The sequence below is a fragment of the Dryobates pubescens genome, chromosome 4 (genome assembly GCF_014839835.1).
Source record: "Dryobates pubescens isolate bDryPub1 chromosome 4, bDryPub1.pri, whole genome shotgun sequence".
Classification (NCBI taxonomy): domain Eukaryota; kingdom Metazoa; phylum Chordata; class Aves; order Piciformes; family Picidae; genus Dryobates; species Dryobates pubescens.
Window position 1 is genome coordinate 46,403,531 of NC_071615.1, and position 26,741 is coordinate 46,430,271.

General features: G+C 40.3%; 1 protein-coding gene across 1 annotated transcript in view; it reads right to left on the reverse strand.

Moving 5' to 3' along the window:
- TBC1D5 (TBC1 domain family member 5) overlaps positions 1 to 26,741 on the reverse strand; it is a 329,215-nt gene that overhangs the window by 174,864 nt on the left and 127,610 nt on the right. Inside the window, exon 4 of the mRNA XM_054161226.1 lies at positions 26,217 to 26,352. Coding sequence (XP_054017201.1) covers positions 26,217 to 26,316 — 100 coding nt within the window. The 5' untranslated portion in view covers positions 26,317 to 26,352. The remainder of the gene's footprint in view (positions 1 to 26,216; positions 26,353 to 26,741) is intronic.

The following is a 26,741-nucleotide window of genomic DNA, read 5'->3' on the forward strand; positions in this document are numbered from 1 at the left end:
TTGTTTCAGCTTTCTGAAACAAATATGATGCAACTTTGTTCGCTGAGCAATGGCTTAAGTACAAACCTGTTTCTCTATCCCTTGCCTCAAGTCCATTGAGCATTAGATACATGCTTTGAATGCAAGCACTCCTTGGTAGTTTTTTTGGTAGCACTTTAGCTTCAACAACTGTGCCCTAAAATATTAAATTTAGCCATTAATTAAATAAAAAATTACATGCTCTAATAATGAGTGATGTATGCAGGGAGTTAATGGTGAGACTGGACCATTAGAAGTACAGAAGTCTTACACAGGCTGAAATATGTGTTTATCCTTTACTATTAAAATGAGAAACATACATAAAGCATCAGCAGTGTTTCTTCTCTTTTAAGCTTGAGTTAGGAAAGGAACACAATTGCCAAACACAATAGAGTACCTGCACGTACTAATCTGAAAGCTGGTCACACAGGTAAGGAACGTTGATACCAAGGAGCAAAATCAAAGCCTGTTTTAGCCTTGCAGAAAGCTGCTGAACAATATGGTAGGCAGACAAATTATTTTGCAGTTCAGAAAAAAAACTCCTGGAGACAATAGGAATATCTTGTATTGTGTACTACTCAAACCCAGTCCACTCTGGTGTCTTTTGGGTTGCTGATTTGTAACAATCAAGTGGCATCTTCTATGATCTCGTCATATAAAAATCACAAATGGATATGTGTAAAGCTATATATGTAAACTCTGCATGTTCTCCAGGGAAAAATCTCTGTGAAATAATTTTGTCTATGCACTTCAGCTGAAATCAAGACCCATAAAAACAAGAGGGTTTCCACTTTAAGTGAAACTGCTTATGAGTGTTCATAAATCTACCCACACCAATCCTGGCGTTAGGTTAGCCTGTAAATTAACCTATCACACTTCCACATGTAAAATGTATGTATGGCAAAGCATGGATGGGAAAAACATATACAAAACTCTTGATGACTGATTTTTAAATCAGAATGTAGCATCAGTGTTTAAGAAATGTAGCCCCTCACAGCTCAATTTAAAATAAACTCAACTGTAAGTATATTCAGAAGACTTGCTTGTAATATTTGTTTTCCTGATGAAGTCTCTGCGTTTACCGAAATAGGCTGAGTTACACACTGCACTCTACACTGAAACCGATAAAATACATAGAATAAGGAATTTTACTCTAATACCCTTGCACAAATTCATAGGGATGCTTGAGAGGAATTCTCTGGTGACTGCAAGGTACTGAAACCTTAAGTAATTTACATCCAGAGGTGTTTAAATATAATCTCTTTGAGCGTGATGGGAAGGCCAAGTTTAACTGCGACGCTAATAATGATTTAAACACTTCAGAAAACGCAAGTACATGGAAAAACAGTTTGACTTTCCTTTTAGTGGGAACCACACAGTACTAGCTTACATAAGCAACTGTGACTTCCACAGAAGTTGATGAGCATTTAATCCAGTAATGCCTGAAAGTGTTCCTAGCAGCAGTAAGATTGGCAAAAGAAAAAAGCCACAGGATAAAGTAAAATGTGATTCTTCTAACTTTTTCTTTCAGTTATTGATTCTACTAGTGCACCTGCCTTTGGTCCATCTTGTTCATATACTCTAGTCACAAATGCTCAGTGCTCCAGCCTGTATCTGATACTTAAGATCACTAATCATTTACCATGTAGAACTTAAGCTCCTAGATCACCACCAAATGTGACTCAAAACATCACAAGACACAAACATTTCAGTGTAGTCTGATCGGACTGGAAGCTGTATAAACCACATCATCTCTAACTTCAGTGAACTCTGTTAAACTCTTAACAAAATAGCTGATTAGCAACATTTCCAAAACAGGATAGAGTAATCCAGTAGAACTAGGGACAAGTAGCACAATTCAGTTCTGCACAGAAAGGAGAAAAAAAACCTAAACCCAAACCAAAACAACAACCAAAGAAACCCCCACCAAAACCCAAACAACAACTTAAAAGCTGCTCAGCATCACTGCTATGAACTTACATCCCATGATATACAAATGATGAGTGACTTATCTCTTGCATCCAGAAGAATTTAGCTAATTTTAACTTATAAACAGCCTAAAAAGCCTTTGAGCTATAAATTGCAATAATCTAAAGATGGTAAAAGGCAATAAACATGAGTTAATGACTCAGCATCCTCCTGAGATAGCACTGGTCATGCAGCTTTGCTTAATCTTACACATGCACAATCACTGTAAAAAGGTGGTCTCCAGAGACCATTTACACTGACAACAGGAAAAACATACCATCCCTTTATATGTTTGAAGGCTACTGTTGGCCTTTAATTTACTTCAATTACATCCTATTTATAACCATATTTCTACCTTACAGATAGATGCAATCCTTCTGTTTGGGATAATAAATCGTACGTAAGTATAGTTTCATTTTCATATTCAAAAGCAGTAATGCATATTCCATTGACTCTAAGGGGGGAAAATGGAGCAGAGAAAGATTGAGCAGGAGTTGCCTAACTATGTTGTTTTACCAAGATTAAATGATAGTGGAAGACAAACGAGAAAGGATTAAGTGTTCTTTTCTTGAAATAGATTTGCCCTTTCAACAAGAAGCTAGCTGCTCTTCAACTGACAATAAGAGGTTACTGAGAAGAAAGATCAGCCTGGCCAGGAAGCCACTTGGAAGTTATATACAGCCTTGCCTCCTAAACTTGGGGAGGTAGTCTCATGATAAGCAGGACTAGAGGTTAAAAAAAAGAGCAGGAGCAATTCTGCTTTGTTTCTTTGCTGTGTCCTATCAAAGGAAGCTACTATAACAGGCTGATGACTTACAGCACTAGTGATGGATGCCAAAGGCTTCTCCTGCAAGCAGAACTTTCTTGGACCTCCTTCCTTGAGTGTAAATATATTCAGGAACACTGTGAAAATCATACCATTTTCTTTTGCTCAGCACATACATGCAAAGAAACACAGCCTGAAATCAGAGCATCCATGTGGCTACTGTGCTGACCCGTGTACTTAGCTATTTGCTTAACTGGAATGGGAGAACAGACAGCATTCACGGCTAGGCGGCAACCAGAAATACCGAAAGGAGCAACACAATTGCTGCAAATGGAAAGGGAAATTTCAGACACAGGAGAAACCAAAAGGCAGTGGAGCATGCATCCCATAGAGGTGCTGGCACTACCCCTGAGAGCTAACAGCTGAACCGTGGGTTTTGGCTCTGGGGAAGAGGAAACAGATGAGAAGCTTGAAGTTAGAAAGTCGTCACAGAGATGCAGACCTGGGCAATGCCTGGACTTTCCTCAAATGCATTTTTAAAAGCCAATAGTAAGATGTGAAGAAAGTCCCACTTGAAGCAACATGGGAAGAAGACAGTTATTAAAATGCCCAGCACCAGGGAGAGGCACCTGGGCAACCACAGCATCCTTGTGACCCCAGGAAGCTCAGCTCCTCTGGCAGAGCCCAGCTGCAGCCGCCTCCTCCTCCTAACACAAGTCCTGTTAGCACTGCTGGAAGCAGTCAGAGCTGTACATCTGACAGGCTGCTTGGGATTTTCGTCAACATGAACCGCAGGATAATCTGTTAAATTAGTCAGAAATAGGCTCCCGCTCGACTATATTGAAAATACACGCTTTAAATAATGTAACTACGTAACACATTTTGGCAGCATCACACACAAAAGCACCCAAAAGCAGAGAGATAAGCAATGGTTTATTAAACTATGAATACAACATCTGAGAAGTGCATATGATTTTACTTCCTTTATCCATCATTCATAACACAACGGAGAGCACATTTTTGTCATTCCTTAACAAATATATTATGCGACTGAGGTTGACAAAAAGCAACTTCAGTCTCTGGGCAAAGTTTAAAGATGTTCCATCAGTAACAGTCTTGAGGTAAGACAATCCAGAAGTGCACTGTTTAAAAACATAATAAAAATCCTCTTAGGATACCATTTGCTGTTGAAAGCACCAGTACCTGGCAAGCTTCAGGAAGGTGGTCTGGAAAAAAAACCCCAACGACGTAAAAATAAACACCAATGCCACACAGACTCAAATACTCAACACTGAAAGGGATGTTCTGCTGACAGTGGAGCAGCCTTTATCCTCATCAAACTAACTACACAGAAAGAACCTGTACCAGAAAGGGACGCCTGATCTTAAAGCTGCCTGTCTTGGCTTTTTAAGATGAAGCCACGAAGCCCTAGAATCCTAATCTGAGGCTGTAACTGAGGCTGCTAATTCTCAGAATGCATTGTGTGTCCAGCAGACTCATCCCTCAGGGAACATCAAATGGAGCAGTACTCTACCTTGTCTACAACTTTCTCTGATACAAATACATGCCACTAAACAGTATAAAAGAAGTACTGAGCTAGACCATTTAAGCTGCCAAATCAAAATATGACAAAGCATAATGAAACCACTAGATTTTAACAACAACAGGAACAAAATCTTTTAAATTAACCTTCAGCTAATTCAGAACTAAAATTAACCTTTATTTAATTTAAAATTAAAATTAACCTTTATTTAAGAGTGCAAATGGCATACTTTGACTGTAAAAAGTAGATGCATGGTGTTAATGATGGACCTAGAAGAATCTGAAGAGCAAAAGGAGGTCTACAGTCGCAGTAAACCCCAGATGTCATTAGGAGATGAAAGTCCACAGCTACATCAGAATATAAAAATGGATCAAACTGACAGCCAAAATGACAAAACACTTCTGCTTACTACAGGGCAAGGTAGCTTGTTGAAGAACACTCCCTTTGTTGTAGACACTGAGAAAGAAAAATCTCCACAAGACACTTCTGTGGAAAAAGTATGTAGTGTATTATGGGACAGAGTTCTCTTCTCCACCTTGGCCCTCTTGTGAGGGGTAAAGGGAAATGTCAATCCCTGCTGGCACTTCAGAACAGAACTAAAGATGCAAATATATAGCACGGGGAGATGTAAGAAGAGGCTTCAACATGTAAATTAGACAAACACAACTAGATTTGGTGTTGCACACGATGTATACTGAACTTTTCCAAAACGCTGATAAATTAGTTTATACAATAACAGGGAAAATGTTACGCAATAGTCTATTTTACCAGACAAGTTCTGCCAGTTCTCTAAGACAGAAAATGTGCAACATCTTTTACCCAAAAATAAAAACAGCCTGGATGCAAGACAAAAATGCCACCCAGCATCAGAGAGCATCAGCTTTTTTCACTGGGTTTTTTTTGACCAAGGAAGGTGTGAAAAGGCATTTCACATATGTAATTCAGATTAAAACACAAAACGCCTGGAGAGCAACAGAACCATCCCAAGGAACTACAGACTCTAAAATATTTTCACTTTTGGTTCATATTTCACCTTCCAAATTCAGGCCACAGCCATGATTTGCTGAGCTGTATGACAGGTATGTCCAGTTGGAGAGGGGAAAGAACTCTGATCTAGAAACTGTGACTCCTCCATACTAGAGCTCTGCATTGTCAACAGGCTTCATTCACATTGTTACCACCAATGCTCTACTCAGACAGCACAGAACTCAAGGGATGTGAAAGGAAAAGGTCTCCACAAGGTAATTTAGGCATAGCCATTGCTATGAGGATAGGCTGAGGGAGCTGGGGGTGTTCAGCCTGGAGAAGAGGAGGCTCCAGGGAAACCTAATAGCAGCCTGCCATTACCTGAAGGGGGCTACGGGAAGGATGGAGATTGTTTACAAAGGTCTGCAGTGACAGGACAAGGGGCAATGGCTTCAAACTACAGAAGAGCAGATTTAGACTGGATGTCAGGAAGAAGTTTACTATGAGGTGGTGGAACACTGAAACAGGTTGCCCAGGGAGGTGGTTGAGGCTCCTTCCCTGGAGGTATTCAAGGTGAGGCTCAATGAGGCCCTGGGCAACCTGATCTAGCTGGGGATGTCCCTGCTGACTGCAGGGAGGTCGGACTGGATGACCTTTGGAGGTCCCTTCTGGCCTGGACCATTCCATGATTAAAGAATTTTACATATGTGTACAGAACTTGCACACATGCCATGGGAGCCAAATTCAGCCCAATTCAGGAGCTATCTCAGGCACAGGCATTATTTGAAAGAGTACTATATGCTATGACTGCAGGTCACAGGAAAGAGCAAGGAAGAATACATACATCTGAACGAGTTTTCCATTTCCTCTCATTGGAATGACAGTGAATAAAGATGACGAAAATTACAGCATGTGAATACCAGTGTAATTACTGAATAGTTCCCCACATAATTATGCAAAACAGATCTATCCATAAGTTAATGTAGCCATTTCCTTTCTGAAACAGAATTGCCATGCCATCCATCAGTCACCCCAAAACACAAATCTTAGATGACTTAAGTACACAGAATTTCCTCATTTGGCCTGCAATCTCAGCAAGGCGTGTGAGCAGAGAGAAAGGTTTAACGAAACAAAATAATGTCCTCCACTAGGGAAAACACATTCTGCCCAAAGACAAAAAGTAGAGTAAATAACTGGAGACTATTTGATAAATATAGCCCCAAAGGTTATGTGTTTACTGAAAGAATATAAATATTGTACTTGCTGGAGAATTTTTTTTGACTGGAAACATTAATTGCTTTCTAAATACAATAATATTCATTCCTTTTCAAACTGTGAGGTCTCATTTCTTTTACTGCAGCACATAACCAATTACCTAACAAAAATGTTTACATTAATCACCATGACTCTGTATTTTAATTTTTATACCACCAATTTTATTTTTGCTTGGAACTGAAATCCCTCAGGCATTCTTTTGTGCCAACTGTTAATTTCTATCAGTGATAAAGTTGCCTTAAGCTTCTTTTAACATCTACTGGACATGACCTCATAAAATTTAATGCCATTCATTAACCCCAAGCACTTAACTTTACACAGTAATGTCAGGCATTTGACTTTTCAGTGCATGAGAAATCCAAGGGGGAACCATTTGAGAGATACAAATTACAAACCATTTGAGTAGTAGAAGGATCAGCAATGAACTTTATTAAAGGGTGAAGCAAGACCCGAGCAAAAATAGGGTTCCTGTGATACCTGAAATTGTAAAACATTTCTACAAACAAGGAAGAAGCTGCAGCATGATCATTGTGGCTTGTGAGGGGACTGAAATTCAGAGCAGGGGCTGAATATCTGTTTTTTACCTCTGTCTGAAGTAGGTACGATGGGCTGTCATGTTTTCATGGGCATCCAGCAGCCTCAGGCACTTTGGAAGAGCACAGGTGCTTATTTTGTTATTTTCTGCAAAGGCCATGCACCAGCAAGAGTAGGGTAAGCCAGAACAAGCAGTTTTTTCAACGTGATCCTCCCTTCTTTTCCTGCATGAGCCTTGCCTAGGTTTAGCTTTAGAGTGTGGTTGCTCTTCTGATTTTGGTTATGTACCAAGAAAGCTTTCAGAGGGACAGCACTGTTTTTATTTTCCCTGAGATGCACAGATGGGTGATGTCTGCTTAACTCATTTAACCATATTTCCCAGTGGCTTCACACATGTTGGAGAAAATGTGGAAAATTCTAGAGGTGAATGAAAATAATACTTAGCAACAATTTTCTGGCTTCTCTTGAGCCATTCAAGGACATTCCTTGTGGGGAGTGGAAACTGAGCGACAACCTGTCAGTGCCCTGACTGTAAAAGGGCACATTGCTGGGAGCAAGGGTGGGGAGTGGTTTGTTTTCTGTTTCACTTGGCTCAAGAGCTACCTACCTAGACATTCTCTGTGAGAATGGACAGTGCTACATGGTCCAGGAGAGCTCCTGATTGCAATCTGCTTTTACAGCTCTGTTATGCTAAACCCCCTCTCCTAGTCTGTATACAGGGCTTGCTTTTTCCTGGTGTCAAAGGCTGTTACAGTCTGGGTTAAGCAGTTGATGCTGTTAGAGCAGGGAGCAACTTAACATTTCTGTACAAATTCTATAAGGTAGCTATAAATTGCTTCATGAGAACCCACGTGAGATTTGACTCTGATGTCTCTAAGTGATACAAGCTTATTTATTTATTTTTAAGCAGCAAAAAAGAGATGGCTTTCAGAATGAAGCAGTAGCTCCTGAATTTACTGATCTTAACTGCAAAACATATTCTCTGCTACCCTATAAATCTAAACAGATGGAAGTACAAGTGTTATTTCCACAGACAGGTATCTCTAAGCAAAAGGGAGGTAGCACAGAAGTGGGGTTTTCATATGTGAACAACTGTGATCCCTGATATCAGCCCCATCTCCAACTTCTCAGAAGGACTGTTTTAGCTGTAAAGCACAAGTGAATAAAATCTACAGTCAGTACATACTTTGCACTATTGAAAATGTGTTTGCATCCTGCTTGCCACTGGTCTAAGACCACTTTAGCATAATTACAGTGTGATGCAACGTCAGTAAGCATGCATCAGTTGGAAAAGTTTTTATTGCCTAATAGCAGGGAATGGTAATAAAGCAGATGTACACCAGGCCACACGACAATGGCAACCAATTGGTCTGTATTTGGCAAAGCCAAGTATTAATGTTTTATAAACACAAAGTATATTACATACTTTTCTAACAGTATGGATGTAAATCTCTCCACTGCATAAACACTTGTGCTGATGAACATGAAGATACTGCTGTGATAGGCACTTTGAAGTTGCAGATAAGAGCTCAAGCTGCAAGATGCCAATGAAAATGGAAGTTTATAAAGAATCACAGCCAGACTATTAAATGTAGCAGCACTTGTGGGACTTTCTGTAATATAAGTAGTAATTGCCTTCAATACAGAATATATTTGTAAAAACAAATATACCAAAACTCACAACTCATTTTTCCACTTATAACAAACCCCCAAATAATCTTTGGATATAAACTCCAGCACAGGAGGTTCCACCTCAACATGAGGAGCAACTTCTTCACTGTGAGGCTCCCAGAGCCCTGGAACAGGCTGCCCAGAGAGGGTGTGGAGTCTCCTTCTCTGGAGGCTTTCAAGACCCATCTGGATTCATTCCTGTGTGACCTGTGCTGGATTCTATGGTCCTGCTCTGGCAGGAGGGTTGGACTCGATGATCTTCAGAGGTCCCTTCCAACCCCTAACATCCTGTGAGCCTGTGACCACCTGACATGCAGCGCCCAAAGGTGTCGCCATGTGCAGGCGTACACAGAACTGTGCCAAGTTGCAAGCACTGCAGCCGTGGTGTGAGGGCACCTACGCTGCAGCCAGTTCCATGCCTTTCTCAAACGACACCCACACGTGCCTGCACACACAAAAGCAGATGTGGCATTAAGATTTACAAAGTTATTGAAACTTTTAACAAGTAAAACGCATCTTTACTTAGCTACACCAGAATGAGGAATAAAGGGGTTTACATATGTTCCAATTCTAAACCTATCAATCAAACCCATGTTATTCCTTTGGGAGCTTATTTACATGCATATTTATCAGCCTCACATGCTAATTCCCTGCTGTTTTATGCCTGGGAGGCATGTTTATGAGTCATAATTGTTGATCTCATTTGATGTATTTCACTGAAGTAAGACATTATTCAGTTATGTGGCCTAATGTCAATGAATTACGATGACCTGATCTTCGAAATGCAACTTGCTCTTTAATTTTTATTAGAGCATAACTTATTCAGAAGAAGAAATACACCAAAATGGACAATTACATGCTTTTGTAGTCATTTTACTTAAACATCTTATTTTTGAAACACTTTCCTGTACCTCTAGGCAAAGTTTAAAAAGTGCAATTTGTAAACACCAAATAAAAAGCATTTTTGCCTGAAATTAGCACAAATTTTCAAAGTGGATTTCATTTTACTTTTTTTTTAGGTGTTTCTGTGTTGTTTTAACCATCCACGGCACAACCTTGTGGAGCACTGATATATGGCTTGTAGAAGGGAAAGAAACAGACCCAATCCAAAGCCCTTAAATTGTGCTTTGCCTGAACTTCATCAAAATTGAAACCAGATATACACTTAGGAGCAACCAGTAAATGACAACTACTGAAGTAACTTAAAAGTCCCCAAACTGACTCATCACCTTTAATGCAAAATTGAGTCAATTTATAAACAGAGAATCACTTGATGATCTAAGTAAAGATGCAAACAGAGGAGTAATCATAAGGTGTACAAGTCTCATTGTGGTGGCTTGGCTTGAGGCATCAAAGGCTATCCAGGCAGAAAGCCAGAAGGGGCACTAGCAGGCAGCTGAACAGGGCAATTGTACAATCCTGCTGCTTTCATAAAGATCCATGCTGGTCTTCCAATGCCTCAAGGAACCTTTAAAGGTTTAAATTACCTTAAAAAACATCTGATTAGTAATATTTCTCAGCAATCATGCCTTTTTCCCTAAAGCGATTGCAGCACGAAGGGATCATAAAGTAATTGCTTACTTTTCTTCTCGTGCAGCAAGACTTGGTATCACAGTATCACGGTATCACAGTATCACCAAGGTTGGAAGAGACCTCGAGGATCATCGAGTCACCACAGACCTCATGACTAGACCATGGCACCAAGTGCCACGTCCAGTCTCCTCTTGAACACCTCCAGGGATGGTGACTCTACCACCTCCCTGGGCAGCACATTCCAATGACGAATAACTCTCTTGGTGAAGAACTTTCTCCTCACCTCCAGCCTAAACTTCCCCTGGCGCAGCTTGAGACTGTGTCCCCTTGTTCTGGTGCTGGTTGCCTGGTATCATTATAGTAAGCACCCAAGCTGTAGGATTCACAGAGTTAAGTCGCTCCTGATCCTAGGCTACCAGTAGATTACCACTGTACACAGAATTTACTGCATGATTTTCAGATGTCATCAATTCCTATCCTCAAAGTCAGTATTGCTTTAAAGAAATTACCATTTTGTTGTTTATATAAAAAGTAAGTATCAACTGATTTCAGATTCACAAAAATCAGAAGTATTTGACTTCTGTATTTGAGTTTGGAGATTGTCATAGTTAATACAGTCTTCAACTAAAATTCATCTCTCTGTATTAAGGGAAAAAAACCCCACTCAGGATAGGTTCAAAAATTTCAAAGTTGTCTGCCCTGAGCTACAGCTTTAGCAAGAAACAGAGAAATACACAGAGAAATAAAAATGTCTTTATTCAAGCAATGCAAATGTTAGGTATCAACTGCAGTCTCATTTTCCCATAGGAATCTAAAATGGAATCTGACAGATAGGAGTAAGTGTCTTTAAAATCATGGAAAACCTGCAAGTATCTTCCTAAATTTAGAGGGCTTGTAACATGATAAATCATAGAATCATAGAATTGTTAGGGTTGGAAGGGACCTCAAGGATCATCTAGTTCCAACCCCTCTGCCACTAATTCCAAGATGCTATTTACAGCAGATTTTTTTTTCATGTCCAGAATTAAATATGTGATTTTCACTTAGGGGAAAACAAACAAAACAAACAAACAAAAAAACCCAAACCAACCAACCCAACCTGAAAAAATTAAATACTTGAGAAAGAGCCCAAGACCAGTTAGTACAAGCTTTACATGTTCTCTTCTGAAAAGCCAAGGAGCATTTAATACCAGGCTTACTTGGTATTTTTCCAAACCTGAAATTTGCTTCTAATAGAAGGATGTTACAAAGGAGCTGCTTAAAAAAATGATACAGATCTTCCCCTCGATCAGGTACCTTAATGGTACAGTTTCAAGGGTGTGACTTTAGTTGGTGCAAATGCCACAAGTAAAACTGTCCTGTGCTCATCATACATATAAATTTATAAAACACATTAAACCTAATCCTGTAAAAAAAACAATCACCAAACCAAATGTAAATTTTCATTCCAGAACTGTTCAAACAAGTTTTCACGGGTTATAGTCACAAGAACCACAACACAGAGCTAGAGCCTTCCACAGTACAAGCTCTGACTTATATCCCTTCTTTTGTGTTTGGGGTTTTTTTTTTCCAGATCAAGTCAGAAAGACACAAACTTGGGGTTGGTGTGTTTGAGGTCTTGGTTGGTTGGTTTTATTTTGGCTTTGTTTGGATGTTTTTGTTGTGTTTGGTTTGGCTTTCTTTGGTTGTTTTATTTTGTGGGCGTGTTTTGTTTGCTGCTGGCTTGTAGTCTGGCTTTTGTGTTGGTTTGGTTGTTGCTGTTGTTTTGTTTTGTTGTGCTGGGTGGTTTTTTTTTTCAGAATAGCAGCTATCAATGCCATGCTTTCTCTGGCAATAAAATCTCTATCTGAGAATCACAGAATCATTTTGGTTGGAAAAGACCCTTAAGATCAAGTCCAATCCTAGTATAGCTGATAATAGTGTGGCCACCTAGCTGTCGTAATTGGGAATGGAGGGGGCTTTTTGAACTTCAGTAAAGATGAACCAGCACTGGGTCACAGAAGTTTGGAGGTGGCCCTGTGGCTCAGTATGTTTCTCTCTTCCATTAAGATAACATCTGTTCTGCCCACCAGTCAGCAAATGAAATTTGATGAGAATTCATCTGAGTGCAAAACAGAAGAGACTGTTAATGGACAGATTTATGTTCTGCGGCTCCACCCTTTAAATACGCCAAATGAAAACTAAACCAAATCACCAACGGCATCTCCAAGTATTAAGAATAACATATAGAAAACGTACCCCAACTATAATAAAACTCAAAACAGTTTCTCAGCACTGAAAACACACTTCCAAGCATTTGACACAAGAACTGTATCTCTCCAGTTGCACTCAGTACTGAAACACTATACAGTTCATTTTTCCTAAGGTTAAATCATTGATTCTATTACAAATCCAATTTCTCAGAAGAAAAGAATTATCACTGCCATAAAAGCTTTATCTGGAAGAAGTTTGTGCCTTTTAACTTCTAGGAAGATCAAGAATAGTAATTTGTAACAGGATATCAAAATTTTAGTGGAGAAATTCATCATACAGAGCTACTGCTAATATTTTGGTTACGTGGTCCCAGTTGCACTCAACTGAATAGGTTTTGTTCAGAAATTTCAGTGCAGTCTCCCAGCCCCACAGTTTATGCATCACACTACTATTTGAGCAAAAGCATTTAACTGCCAGCTTTTTGTGCAGAACTAAATGAAGTAAGAGAAGAAAATCAGTGCAGGTATTGGTTTGGGGGTGTTTTGTTTTGTTTTGTTTTGTTTTAAAGGGGGCATTGCGTTTATTTACATTAAATCTGACTTTTAAGCTTCCCAGATAAAATATCACAAAATAGCAAAGAGACAGGTACTCCATTTACCTCAACAGAACCTGCAGGGCAAATATGAAGGTACCACTGTATTCACTGATTTGTAAAGTAGATTGAGCAATATGTCAAGCCAGCTAATGCCCCCAGTACTGAATAACACAATGAAATGATAAAAGCAGCAGTCATTGCTTACATTTAAAAAAATATATATAACCACAGAATCACAGAATGGTAGGGGCTGGAAGGGACCTCAAAAGATCACCCAGTCCAACTCCCCTGCCAGAGCAGGATCACCTAGACCAGGCCACACAGGAATTTATCCAGATAGGTCTTGACTATCTCCAGAGAGGGAGACTCCACATCCCCCCTGGGCAGCCTGTTCCAGTGCTCTGTCACCCTCACAGGGAAAAAAATTTCCTCATGTTTCCGTGGAATTTCCTATGCCTCAACTTCCACCACTGCCCCTTGTGCTGTCATTGGGCATCACCCAGCAGAGCCTGGCTCCATCCTCTTGGCACTCACCTTGCACATCTTTATGAACATGAATGAGGTCACCCCTCAGGCTCCTCTTCTCCAAGCTAAAGAGCCCTCAGCTCCCTCAGTCTCTCCTCATAAGAGAGATGTTCCAAATTCTTAGTGTGTTTTAGAATTTTCCCTCTTCTTAAGCCAAAAGCAGGCAATACAGAGATTCAAAACAGTGAAAGAAACAAGCACAAAGAAATGAATTTTGATAGTGATATCATTAAATGGAAGCAGCATTCACAGAATCACTGAATGTTAGAGGTTGGAAGAGACCTGCCAGAGATCATCGAGTTCAACCCTCCTGCCAAAGCAGGATCACCCAGGGTAGTCAGCACAGGAATGCATCCAGGTGGGTTTGGAAAGTCTCCAGAGAAGAAGACATCACAACCTCTATGGGCAGCCTGCTCCAGGGCTCCAGCACCCTCACAGTGATGAATTTTCTCCTCATGCTGAGTTGAAGCCTTCTATGTTCAAGTTTGTATCCATCGTTTGTTGTCTTATTACTGTGCACCACCAAAAAGAGCTTGGCCCCCTCCACTTGACACCCATCCCTCAGACAGACATTGATCAGATCCCCTCTCAGCCTTCTCCTTAAACTTGTGGCCACACCATGTTTTAATAACACTTCTATATACATATCTCTACTGAGCTACCATTAATGAAACTTTACCAAATAGTTTTAGAATGTGTGGATCATTGACACCTTTCCATATGAGGAGAGATGAAATAAAGTGAAAAGGTGACAATGATCCACACATTCTAAAACACTTTTCAATTCTATTACCAAAAATTCCTTTCATTGAAATTTATAAGCTGACAAGTGCATACTTATTTTGAGTTTGCATATACAACATGAAAGGTTGTGCATGTATGTTCCAACATGTACCAAAGTTATTCATATTTTGTGTCAGTTGGATACCTGCCCGCCAAAAATTGTCTGAAAGAAAGCAGGAGCTGAAGGAGACCTCCTGGCCCTGCTACAGACTTCCTTTATAAACGAGACATATCATTTCAGCCTGCTTCAAATACCTATTTTTATGAGAATATATAGTCTTGATATTCTTCCTATGCTGGTTATGATGTATGATAACTTCTAATAGGATGAGATAAGCATACAGATGGAAAAAAACCCATCCCAAATTGTGCTTTCCATTTTTGAACCAACCAAACCATGGGGCACAAACTCCGTGGGTCACAAGCTTGTGTGATTGCTACAATATTGTGAAAATAAATCTCATTAGCTATATCCTTTTGTGTTATTTGTGCTGCAGTTGAAATGTTATAGTCACATGATTACTGATGCAGTCATCTAAACATGGTATCCCAGGGTATAGCACAAGGGCTGTGGTTAGCAGGTTGAGAGAGGTTCTCTTCCCCCTCTACTCTGCCCTGCTGAGGCCACATCTGGAATATTGTGTCCAGTTCTGGGCCCCTCAGTTCAAGAAGGATCTTAGAGAACTGCTTGAAAGACTCCAGTGCAGCACCACAAAAATGATGAAAGGGAGTGGAACATTTCCCTTATGAGGAGAGACTGAGGGAGCTGGGGCTCTTTAGCTTGGAGAGGAGGAGCCTGAGACCTGACCTTATGACTGTTTATAAAGATGTCATGGGCAAGTGTCAGGAGAATAGATCCAGGCTCAGTGACAGGACAAGAGGTATTGGGTGCAAGGTGGAGCATAGGAGGCTCCATGTGAACACAAGGAAAAACTTTTTCACTGTGAGGGTGACAAAACACTGGAAGAGGCTGTCCAAACAGGTTGCAGAGCCTCCTTCTCTAGAGACATTCAAAACCCACCTGGATGTTTTCCTGTGGGACCTGCTCTGGCCGGGGAGTTGGACTGGATGATCTTTTGAGGTCCCTTCTATCCCTTAGCAATCTGTGATTCTATGATCTGATGTGACAGAAAAGCTGAACAGGAATACTCATGAATAAGTAAAAGATACTGTAGTTCTGAGAGAGGTGTTCAGTCTTTTCAGAGTGTGTGTGTTTAGGTACGTCCACATAAATCTCAAGCTTAAGGTATTTAGAAGCAAACCCCAGCAACAATTCACTTACACAAACCAAGATTTAAACATAAGCTTAGACACATGCATTTGAAACATGATATTCCTTATCCAGTATTGTTCAGACTTGGGTTGACTTGCTTTTTTGTTGACTTGGGAGAAAGAAATAAAACCAGAAAGGGTATGAATATTTCTCTTACTCCCTGCATTTTAGCACTGTTTTCTTTAGAGAGAAAGGCATTCTGCCATTATCCTGTGTACTTAGCCTTTTTTTTCAACTATTGTGTATGAGTAAAATGAAGACCAGGACTTTTAAAAGTCAGTTATATGCATTCTGCCTCTGCATGCCTAAATCCTGACACCAAAGAGACTGCAATCTGAATGCTCCCCAAACTGAGGAACTCCAAATAACTAACCACGATCCAGAACCTTGGGCTAAATTACTGCTTCCCTGAGACAATAAGGGCACTCAAGCTTGTTACCTTTACAGTCAACTGGAATCTAGCCATTAATTTTAACAGGATGAGGTCCCTGACTTTTTTGACATCAAAGAAACATCTTTCACAGTCATTCTGCTATAAATAATTAAAGCTGATTAGTAATAATAAGGTACCTTAAGCAAAAAGGTAAACAGTGGAGACATTTATTATCAAAGTAAGAAAAGAAAATGAAAATAACCTGCAACATTTTTTGTGTGTGCAATTCATCAGCAAACGTTGTAAAAGAACAAAAACAAACGTTGGCTCATTCCAGAGGTTCTTTGTCATCATTAATGTATTCAGGGTTTCACAGCTGAATTGCTGTACTTTGAAAAGATTTTCATGAAAGGAAACTCAAATTCAATGTTTAAACAAAGCTGTCAGGTTACCAAGACTCATATTTGCTTGTGTGTCCAGAAAATGGTTTCTTCTTTTTGAAACAAAACCCCCCAAACAAACCTCTGGGTTAGAGGTATTATTATTATTCCTTTGCTCTTGACTTGTAAACATCAGGAAAAAACAAGCTTTTGTTAAGCAGCACTCACTTATTTATTCATTTGCTAAGGCAATGCTGAAACCAGCAGTTACTAATTTCTGTTCCAAAGCAGAGGTGAAACTACCTGGTATGGATATTTTACTTCATTACTAGTTCTGTTTCTCAAATTGATACAAATGGCCTCCTTCTGTTTCTGTCTGTCTGCTTGCCTGATCAGTGGAGCTAATTGTCAGAGCTGGGGAGATCTCCTATACCTAAGCAGAAGATATGCAGTTTGTAACCTGCTTAATTTGCCTTATGTCCTGGATGGCCCTCAGTATGTTGTTCATTAAAGTATCAGCTGTTTCAGTTGTGGCAGTGGAAACGTAAGCATAGGCCTATTTTTCTTTGTTAAAAGGCCAGATTGTCAATAAATAACACACATTTTAACAGGTAATTTCTTACCACTTAAAATAAGTACGAGGGTACTTTATTTCTCCCACACCTCTTAGCTGTGCATTTCCAAAGAGGACAAGGACACAGGTATCTGGGAGGCTAGAGAATAAGCCTTATTAGCCAAGCAGAAGACTAAAACTGAAGCTTTGCTGTGTCACTTGGCACTTAAGTGAGAGCAGGTTGAACCTTTCCCTTTTTTAAGATAAGGAATTCCAGACATTTATAAATGGCCACATATTTAGAATAAACCAGGTTGGAAGAGACCTTCGAGATCATCGTGTCCAACCTATCATCCAACACCACCCAATCAACTAAACCATACAACCAAGCATCCTGTCAAGCCTTGCTCTGAACACCCCCAGCGACGGCGACCCCACCACCTCCTCAGGCAGCCCATTCCAATGGGCAATGACTCTCTCTGTGTAAAACTTCCTCCTAACCTCCAGCCTAAACCTCCCCTGACACAGCCTGAGACTGTGCCCTCTTGTTCTGGTACTGGTTGCCTGGGAGAAGAGACCAACCTCCGCCTCACTACAACCCCCCTTCAGGTAGTTGTAGAGAGCAATAAGGTCACCCCTGAGTCTCCTCCTCTCCAGGCTAAGCAACCCCAGCTCCCTCAATCTCTCCTCATAGGGCTTGTGCTCCAAGCCCCTCACCAACCTTGTTGCCCTTTTCAGGACACGCTCCAGCAAGTCAACATCCTTCCTAAACTGACTCAAGTTGTGTCAGGGGAGGTTTAGACTCGAGGTGAGGAAAAAGTTCTTCACTGAGCGAGTCATTCGCCATTGGAATGTGCTGCCCAGGGAGGTGGTGGAGTCGCCGTCCCTGGAGGTGTTCAAGGGGAGATTGGACGTGGCACTTGGTGCTATGATCTAGTTGTGAGGTCTGTTGGAACAGGTTGGACTTGATGATCCTTGGGGTCTCTTCCAACCTTAGTTACTGTGATACTGTGATACTGTGTGACAGGAGATTGCTCTATGTAACAGACATATTTCTGTTACACAGAGCAATCAATTTCTAATACAATCAACTCTGTGGCAGTTAAACTCAAGATATTTTAACACAACTCTGGCCTCAGACACAGAGATCTCTAGTATCAGCTTGCTGCATACAATTCATAGATTGCTTTGTAGGTTACAGTCTTCTTTTGCAAGTTATAATCTTTTTTAGGGTGTCAGGTAGTGATAGGACTAGGGAGACAGGAGCAAAAGTAGAAGTGGGTAGATTCAGATTGGATGTTAGGAAGTTCTTCACCATGAGGGTGGTGAGACACTGGCACATGTTGCCCAGGGAGGTGGTAGAAGCCTCATTCCTGGAGGTTTTTAAGGACAGGCTGGATGTGGCTCTGAGCAACCTGATGTAGTGTGAGGTGTCCCTGCCCATGGCAGGGGGGTTGGAACTAGATAATTCTATGATTCTGTATGCCAGGACAAAAGTAAACTCAAACATTAATTACTATCGTGTACAAATCAAGATGAGTTGAGCTTTAACCTAGATTTGGGAAAAGCTAGGAAAATAAATGCCGAAATCAGCTTTTCCCAAAGTAGAGTCACCATGGGGCTGACAAGTGATTTCTGTCAGTATTCAGGCAGGGCTGTACCTGGAAAGAACTGGAAACTCCCCACTGAAATGACTTAACTGAGGTAGTGTGCCAATGTCATTATCACAGAATCATAGAATGGTTTGTGTTGGAAGGGACCTCCAAAGGTCATCTAGTCCAACCCCCCTGCAGTGAACAGGGACATCCTCCATTAGATCAGGTTGTCCAGAGACCTGTCATGCCTGATCTTGAATATATCCAAGGATGGGGCCTCAACTACGTCCCTGGGCAACCTGTTCCAGTGTTCCACCACCCTCATGGTAAAGAACTTCCTCCTAAAGTCCAGCCTAATCAATAGTGTGAATGGTCTTATTTTCATACACTGATTTAGAGTAGAACTTTCAAAATTAATGTTTAGATTTCTTTTAGATCAACAGATATTGCTGTCCAGTCCAAAAGGCCTTCTCTCATATCTGCCTTATCAACCACTGAAGGCAATCTCCCTGCAGAACGTTTGTGAGGGTTGTCCATGACTCAGTATAACCACCGAACTGGAACTCATGTAATGGGCAACTCATGTGAAGACACTATAAAAATGGAGCTACCTTCTAAAGGAGAAAACTGATTCTGGAAGCTAGTACTGGCCAGAATTCTCAAGACTGTCAACTACTCATGTTTGATCCCACAGATGAAGCAACTGAAAATACTCCTGCATTCCCTAAATACAAGTTTGCATGGAGGCACTGAAAACAGAGAGTCTATTACTGGCAAATTTCTAAGGGCATGTCAACAATGTCATGCATACAAACACGATCTTTAAAGGAAAAAATGTACTGTATGCTGGCTATTTTCAACTAACTTTATGACAAATATATGTATTTTTAAACATGCATAGCTTCTCTGTTAACTGACCTCTTAATAACAATGTATTTCTAATACAGTGAAGAGAAGAGAAAATGATGAGCTGTATGGAAGGAGCTAGTGACAGGTTGAATCAGTTCATGCCATGCTGTGTTGCTTCAACAGCCTTTGTCACTAGGATCCTCTTACAGCTCAATTAAAAGCAGCCTAAACAGTAGTTATCATTAATAAATGAATATTAAAACGCTTGTTATGTTACCATATGGTGGTTGAGGATGTAAAAAACATTACTGCTTTTATTTATCCAGTACAAAATGATCGAGACTCAAGACAGATCTTTCTCCTCTACCACATCTGGAAAAGCCAAGGCCAGAGAAAAAGCGGGTTTCTGAACAATGACCACTAACAACAACAATGCTGGTGGAGCACACTGAAACTGGCTGCCTAGAGGGTAAAACTTGCCAATGAAGAGCACAGGGCATTCTCAGGCCCTGGTGCAAACTGCAGCATGAAATGCCTAAGGCATTAAAAACAATCACAACCCTTAGCATCCTCCGTTCCAATATAATGCAAACAGGTTCTTCGTTCCAATTTTGTCTGCTACAAAGTAGTATGCATACTCAAAAGGATTCTTAAATTAAAGCACTTAATGTGTATGCCTCTCCCTGGACAGGATAAGAAAGTACAAGGAAGAAGTTCAGGAACAAGTTCTTTACTATTGAGGATGGTGGAACACTGGAACAGGTTGCCCAGGGAGGTGGTTGAGGCTTCTTCCATGGAGATATTCAAGGTGAGGCTTGAGGAGGCCCTGGGCAGCCTGATCTAGCTGGGGATATCCCTGCTGAATGCAGGGAGGTTGGACTGGATGACCTGTGGAGGTCCCTTCCAGCCTGGACCATTCTGTGATTCTATGATTCTATTACATAACACATGTGATGTCATACAATACACTACTGACAAATACTTGATAAAGTAGTAAGGCTTCAAGAACTCTCTGTATTTGCATTCTCAAGTGCTTTTATCTGGGAATGTACTTCTCACACAGAGATATCTACAACTCTGTTGTTGTTTGTTGCTTTTTTTTAATGTAATTACAGAAATTATCTCTACAACCAGAGACAGATAAAAGTCAGAGGGCAATCCACATTAGCATTGTCTCTCTGACTGAAGGGGGTTGTAAGCAGCAACCCACACCTCCCACCCCCAACTTATAAGACTGAATAGCTACTGACTGATCAGGAAATAATTTTTGCTGTCAGTTCATTCCCCCTCTGTTTTCTGCAAGTCTTCTGCATAACACTAATCTCAATCAAGTCTCTCAAACTCCACATCACTTACAGGTATACAACTTAATACTTTCTAGTGATCAGTTAGGAGGTTAACACCAGAACAGCAAAACTGACGTGAAATGGAAACACAGAGAATATGGTAAAAATTGAAATATAGATATTCTTTTACCATCTCTTGTATTTGACCATGGCAGCCTTGAGAATCAGGAGGAATGGAATGGTAAGCATAAGGTGGGCAATTGATCTTTCTCAACTGGATTAATTTCAGTCACACACTCCAGTAGTTAGCTTTGTCCTTCTAGCTACATCAGCCTCCTCTGTCCTCACCACCAATTCTAGCCTTTAGATGTGAAATATATCCCCCAAACTCCAAATCCAGGATACCCAGACCCATTAAATGCTTCCCCTTTTCTTCTATGAAGAACAAAGAACACATTAAATTTTTCTGTGTGAAGTATGCTATTAAGTAATAGCTTGTACACTAATTAAAGGAAATGTAATTGTGAGAACACACTGACATTGTTAAAGTAAATTACCCCATTTGTTAATAGTTTCATTTCAAGTGACCTTAATTGTATTAATTGTGATATTGAGCAAATTAAATTAAAGAGTATTAAATGCATTGTTCAAGTCTGTCCTTAGAGGATCAACTTTCTCATTACATCAATGAAATGGGAATAGTAGCCACTGTGCTCTTCAAAACTTGTGGCAGGATGTGGTGAATACTGTAACTTAGAGTAAAAATTTACAGAAGCTCAGAAACAGTGAACCTTGTTATCCCTTTTCAGGGTAATATAAACCTTAAGCATTTGAAAATCAACAAAATAGTTTGTCAAATGCAATATAAAGAGAGAAGCTAGAAGAACAAAGTTTCTGAAATTTCTCTTTGTATATATTCAGGGTTTATAAGCCTCTGACAGTGACAAAAAACATCATTTGTCAGTTTCTCTGATAAAGTTCTCTGGTTGTGGTGGGTTGAAGTTTCCCCCAACATTATCGCCCTAACCCAGAACTGTGTTATCTTTATATGCATCTTTATATAGATGCAGCACTATATTAACTCCCATCCTTGCTCATACATTTTGGGTACAACATCTCCTATCACCTCCAGGGCCTTGCAGATATGAAGGCCATCTAAACATTCCTTAGCTACTTCCTTTTTGGGTTCCCACAAATCCTGAGGTTTTTAAACTTGCAAACAAGCACATTCTCAAGACTCGAGATTCAGATTTCCTCAGTTACAAAGTACTTGGAGTGCTACAAACATCCACATCTTTCTCCAAACGACACTTACCTCATCTGCAATTCTCTGCTGCTATTTATTCAGCCAGGTCATTTTCTCCTGCCTAGCATTTGCAACATTAATCCTCACAGCGCTTCCTAGTGCACCATCTCTTGTTCTTCTCAAATTGCAGGACTACTGTGAATTGTATGTCTGCCCTCCACTGTGCTAGCAGCCCACTTTCAAAGAAATCATGTTTTTGCTCTAAACCTGCACTGTGATTTTAATAAAAGCACTGACTACTATTAGACTCAATCAATATATTGATGGAATCCTATCTATCTTTTCAAGTGACAGCAAATGAACAAAAAGGAGTCTGTGCATTTGGTTTCCCAATCAGCCACACTTAACAGGCATGTATTTCTGAGATTTCTTTCATTTTATGAAAATGCCTTGTGAGAGAATTACAAAGCTTCATCTGGACATTCCATCTCCTGGTTCTCTGTCAGGTTTTGGTATCAGTTGCCCATACTAAAAATACAATACTTCATGTAGATAAACAAGTTCGACTGGCTCTATGATTAAATATTTATTTTCAGCATCCTTATCAGTGGCATGCTCTATTTTTATCACCTTATCTCAGTGAAGACTCCTATCACTTTTCCTTCAAGGCAATACTTTAAGCATTCAGCACAACTCAGATGGCCTGATACTCCACAATATTGCACAGACCATCTTTGACTGATGAGCCCCCTCCTCTCCATATTTCTGTGATACATGCTACAAAAGACTTTTAAGATACACATTTTCACTGAGTTGATTCTATACCATGCCTGAAACTTGAGGCTAAGTTGAAAAACCTTGTCTTGGTGTGGCAGTTTAGGCTGGGTGCTTCCTGTCACTGCCACATAAGCTACACCTCCGGTGTCCAGAGGGTCCAACCCAGCAGGTGGACACAGGAAACAGCCTATTTCATACCCATAGTATCCTGCTCCCTATAAATCCATCTGCAGTCATTCTTGTCCACTTTCTTCCTTCTCTGCTCCTGTGGGAGATGCTCCCTATTGGGTAATGTGGGGGGAGTATCTCAAGGCCTCTTAGGACTGGCTAGGACTAATGACAGGAGGAGAAGGGAAGGGGAGCAGTCTCAGACCTGGCTAGAATAGAATAGAATAAACCAGGTTGGAAGAGACCTTCAAGATCATCGTGTCCAACCTATCATCCAACACCACCTAATCAACTAAACCCTGCAACCAAGCATCCTGTCAAGCCTTGTCCTGAACAACCCCAGCGACGGCGACCCCACCACCTCCTCGGGCAGCCCATTCCAATGGGCAATCACTCTCTCTGTGTAAAACTTCCTCCTAACCTCCAGCCTAAACCTCCCCTGGCACAGCCTGAGACTGCGTCCTCTTGTTCTGGTACTGGTTGCCTGGCAGAAGAGACCAACCCCTGCCTGACTACAACCCCCCTTCAGGTAGTTGTAGAGAGCAATAAGGTCACCCCTGAGTCTCCTCTTCTCCAGGCTAAGCAACCCCAGCTCCCTCAGTCTCTCCTCATAGGGCTTGTGTTCCAAGCCCCTCACCAACTTTGTTGCCCTTCTCTGGACTCGTTCCAGCAAGTCAACATCCTTCCTAAACTGAGGAGCCCAGAACTGGACACAGCACTCGAGGTGAGGCCTAACCAGTGCAGTGTTGGGATTGGGGGAGGGGGGTGCAGGGAGAGAAAGCACTCTGGGGGGTATGGGTATACCCTCAGGTGGGGAGAAGGGAATTGTTGGGAGGCATATGGGTGTGTTGTAAGGGACTCTGTATGCTTTGGGACTCTTTGCCACTATGCTTTGTGGTTTTGTAAAACGCTTACTGATTTTCCATGTAGGCTTTCCATCACTTTTGCAATCCATTTGCCTGAGTGACATTCCTTTGTCCCTCTCAGGGGCAAGAGAGGATCTGCCTGGCGTCAAACCAGGACACTTGGAAATACTTTTTTACGAAGCGGACAGGCTGCCTGGATGAGAATGTCTGCATACTTCGATGCCCAAAGACCTACCACTCATCTAAGCATCTGCTGTATTCAAAGTGCGACATTAAAACTTCAAAGACTTCTTTGGGATATATAAAGTTTCCAATTAAAATGCAGTATGCGTTTTGCAGCACACCAAAATAAATAAATAAATAAATAAATCTTCGGAGCTGAAATGGATGCTTTATATAAAATATTTACATAGATGGAACACAAAAAATGTACCAGAGTTGGTAACCTTTATGGCTTGGGGAACCAATGTATTTACATATCTTTATCTTCACATGTGCGTATGTGTGTGTTGTGTATATATTTTTAACAGTTGACAGCTGTTTTAGAGCATACAGAGATGCCAAGCTGAATGAGGGTCTTGATTACTTCAAGATTAGCTATCTAAAGTTTCTATTCATTTTAAGTGTTGTTAGTGCGAAGAGTCATTAGTCACTTCCTTGTCTCATAGAACATCAGCATACATTTACATTGTTAATGAACATTTGGGGTAAATGAATTAATGGCACTTTTAAACATCAATTCAATACTAATAACTTTGTATGTCATAGAAATGTTAAGGTTGAGATAAAATGAGCAACCTTTTCAGGCAAGGTAACTAATCACTTCTGGGCACAATAAAAGGTACAATTAATTTGCGGTATTTTTTTTTAAGAGGGTAAAAAAATATCTTTTTTTTTTTTGTTTTCTTGAAACAGAGGTGAAAGGATTACATTTTTAAGGAAAATTAAAAAAAAAGAACAGGATAAAATGTTTATCTTTTTCTTGATTAGCTTGCCTAAAAATTAAGCTTGTATTTCCTCTGGATGTGGCTCTGAGCAACCTGATCTAGTGTGAGGTGTCCCTGCCCATGGCAGGGGGGGTCGAAACTAGATGATCCTTGAGGTTCCTTCCAACCCTGATGATTCTAAATGGTTTTTCTTTAAGGTTGTTGGGAAAGATTATTTTCAAGTTTCTAAAATTATGTAGAAAAGTGCATTTAGTTTACCCAACTGAAATGGCTGCATAACGTTAAAGACGCCAAATATAAGGGAGAAGGAACACTGACCCAGAAAAGCTACTTCATTTAATCACCAGCTTTTGAAATACTTCCCTCTAGATGTTCATTCTCAATTTCTAACACTGAAAAAGCTTTAGAAACCAATGAAGGAAAAATGGGGGAGGGGGGAAATAAAATTAGCTCAAAGGGACAATGAAGTTTCACCAATATATTTTAAAGCAAAACATCAGCTTCTTATAAAACTGAGGTAATAAACCTGGCTAAGTAAAGCTTGACATAGCTTTTTTAATAAGCACTAGTAAACAGAAGATTTATAGACAGATACAGCCACACAGAGCAGTTGATCTAGGTGAGGGACTGAGCAAATGTGACAAAGTTGTTTTAACTCTGTAATTTAAAATGAATTTTTTATTTTGCCCTCCTGGTACATGTGTTCAATGACTGGAAAATTACAGGTAGTTAAGGTGCCACTGTATATAACCAAGTACTTGAGGAATGTTTTCATGACAAGGACGAGCTTTCTCGTTAAGCTTATCACTTTCTTCGAACCAACTCTACTGTCACTACTAGCAAATAAGCAGAAAAGACAAGCAACACAGACATGCATTGCAGTGTGCAAGCAGTCTGTTCTCACTATTCATTACAGTCTTCCAAATACTTTATTTAATTAATTTGCTTCAGGTTACATAGTCATTTCTACCTTTAGAGCCTGGCCATTCTAGCTCAACCTCCAAGATTTTTTTCCTCAAATAGAAATACAGATTAATCAAATAGGAAAGAAAAAAAGGAAAGTCAACCTTTTCTTTCTTTTTTTTTTTTTCCTTTTCATTATTTCATCCAAAATAACGCACTGAACTCTACTTCAGAATTTAGAAAAACACAAAACAAACCAAGGAAACTGGAAAGAAAAAGAAAATCCCTAAACCCAAAGCAGTGTAAGAGCTGCTGTCTGAGAACACAACGTAAAGCCACACTGCGTTTCAATATTCCAACGCCAAAGTCAGTGTTTGGTTTATGATTAAAAAAAGGATGACAGTGCATTAAACATTTGGCTAATGTGTCTGCCTGTAATTGAAAGCTGACTTTTCCTGGTTTTTATTAGCATCACAGAGTTCTACAGATACTCTGTGAAATGTTCTTTAACTTGCCCAGTTCGGCTTCATTGAGAGAGCTAAACAAATTAGGACAGGTACAGTTGTCGTGACACACTTACAGAAGGTTTCTAGCCACAAAGTCTAAAAAGTAAAGGAATATGAAACTCACCTTCCCCTGGCTTGTTTATGTAACTGTGCAAGGGATCGATACCTATTTCTTGCTCCTCTGTTTGCAAAGGGTGACTGGTTTCAGACACAGAATGATACATACTGGCAGTAGTAAATTCCAACTGAAGGGTATTTATCTGGAGGGAAAAAAAAGACAACAGAGAAACACTTCAGGTGTTTGTTTAGCTATTTTTTGATCACAAAAGGCAACAGCAAAAAAAGCATAAAATCTTTCCTTATTTTCCAGGCATCACATTAACATTAGATATGATAACAGCAGAAGAACAGTGATCCCATTCAAATGTTTATTTGAAGTCCAAAAGAATATTTACAGTAACTCCAACCATCACACTGCAAATGAAAGTCTAAGCGTGGTTGTCAGAAACTGAAGTGGGGCAGAAGTCTCTTTCTTTCCTTTTTCTCGCCTCCCCAACCTCTCTTTTAGTCCGATTCCAGGGAGAACTTATGCTACTCCTTGTGGATGATGAAGGCTGTAGAACAAAGCTGAGGTGAGACCCACCATCAT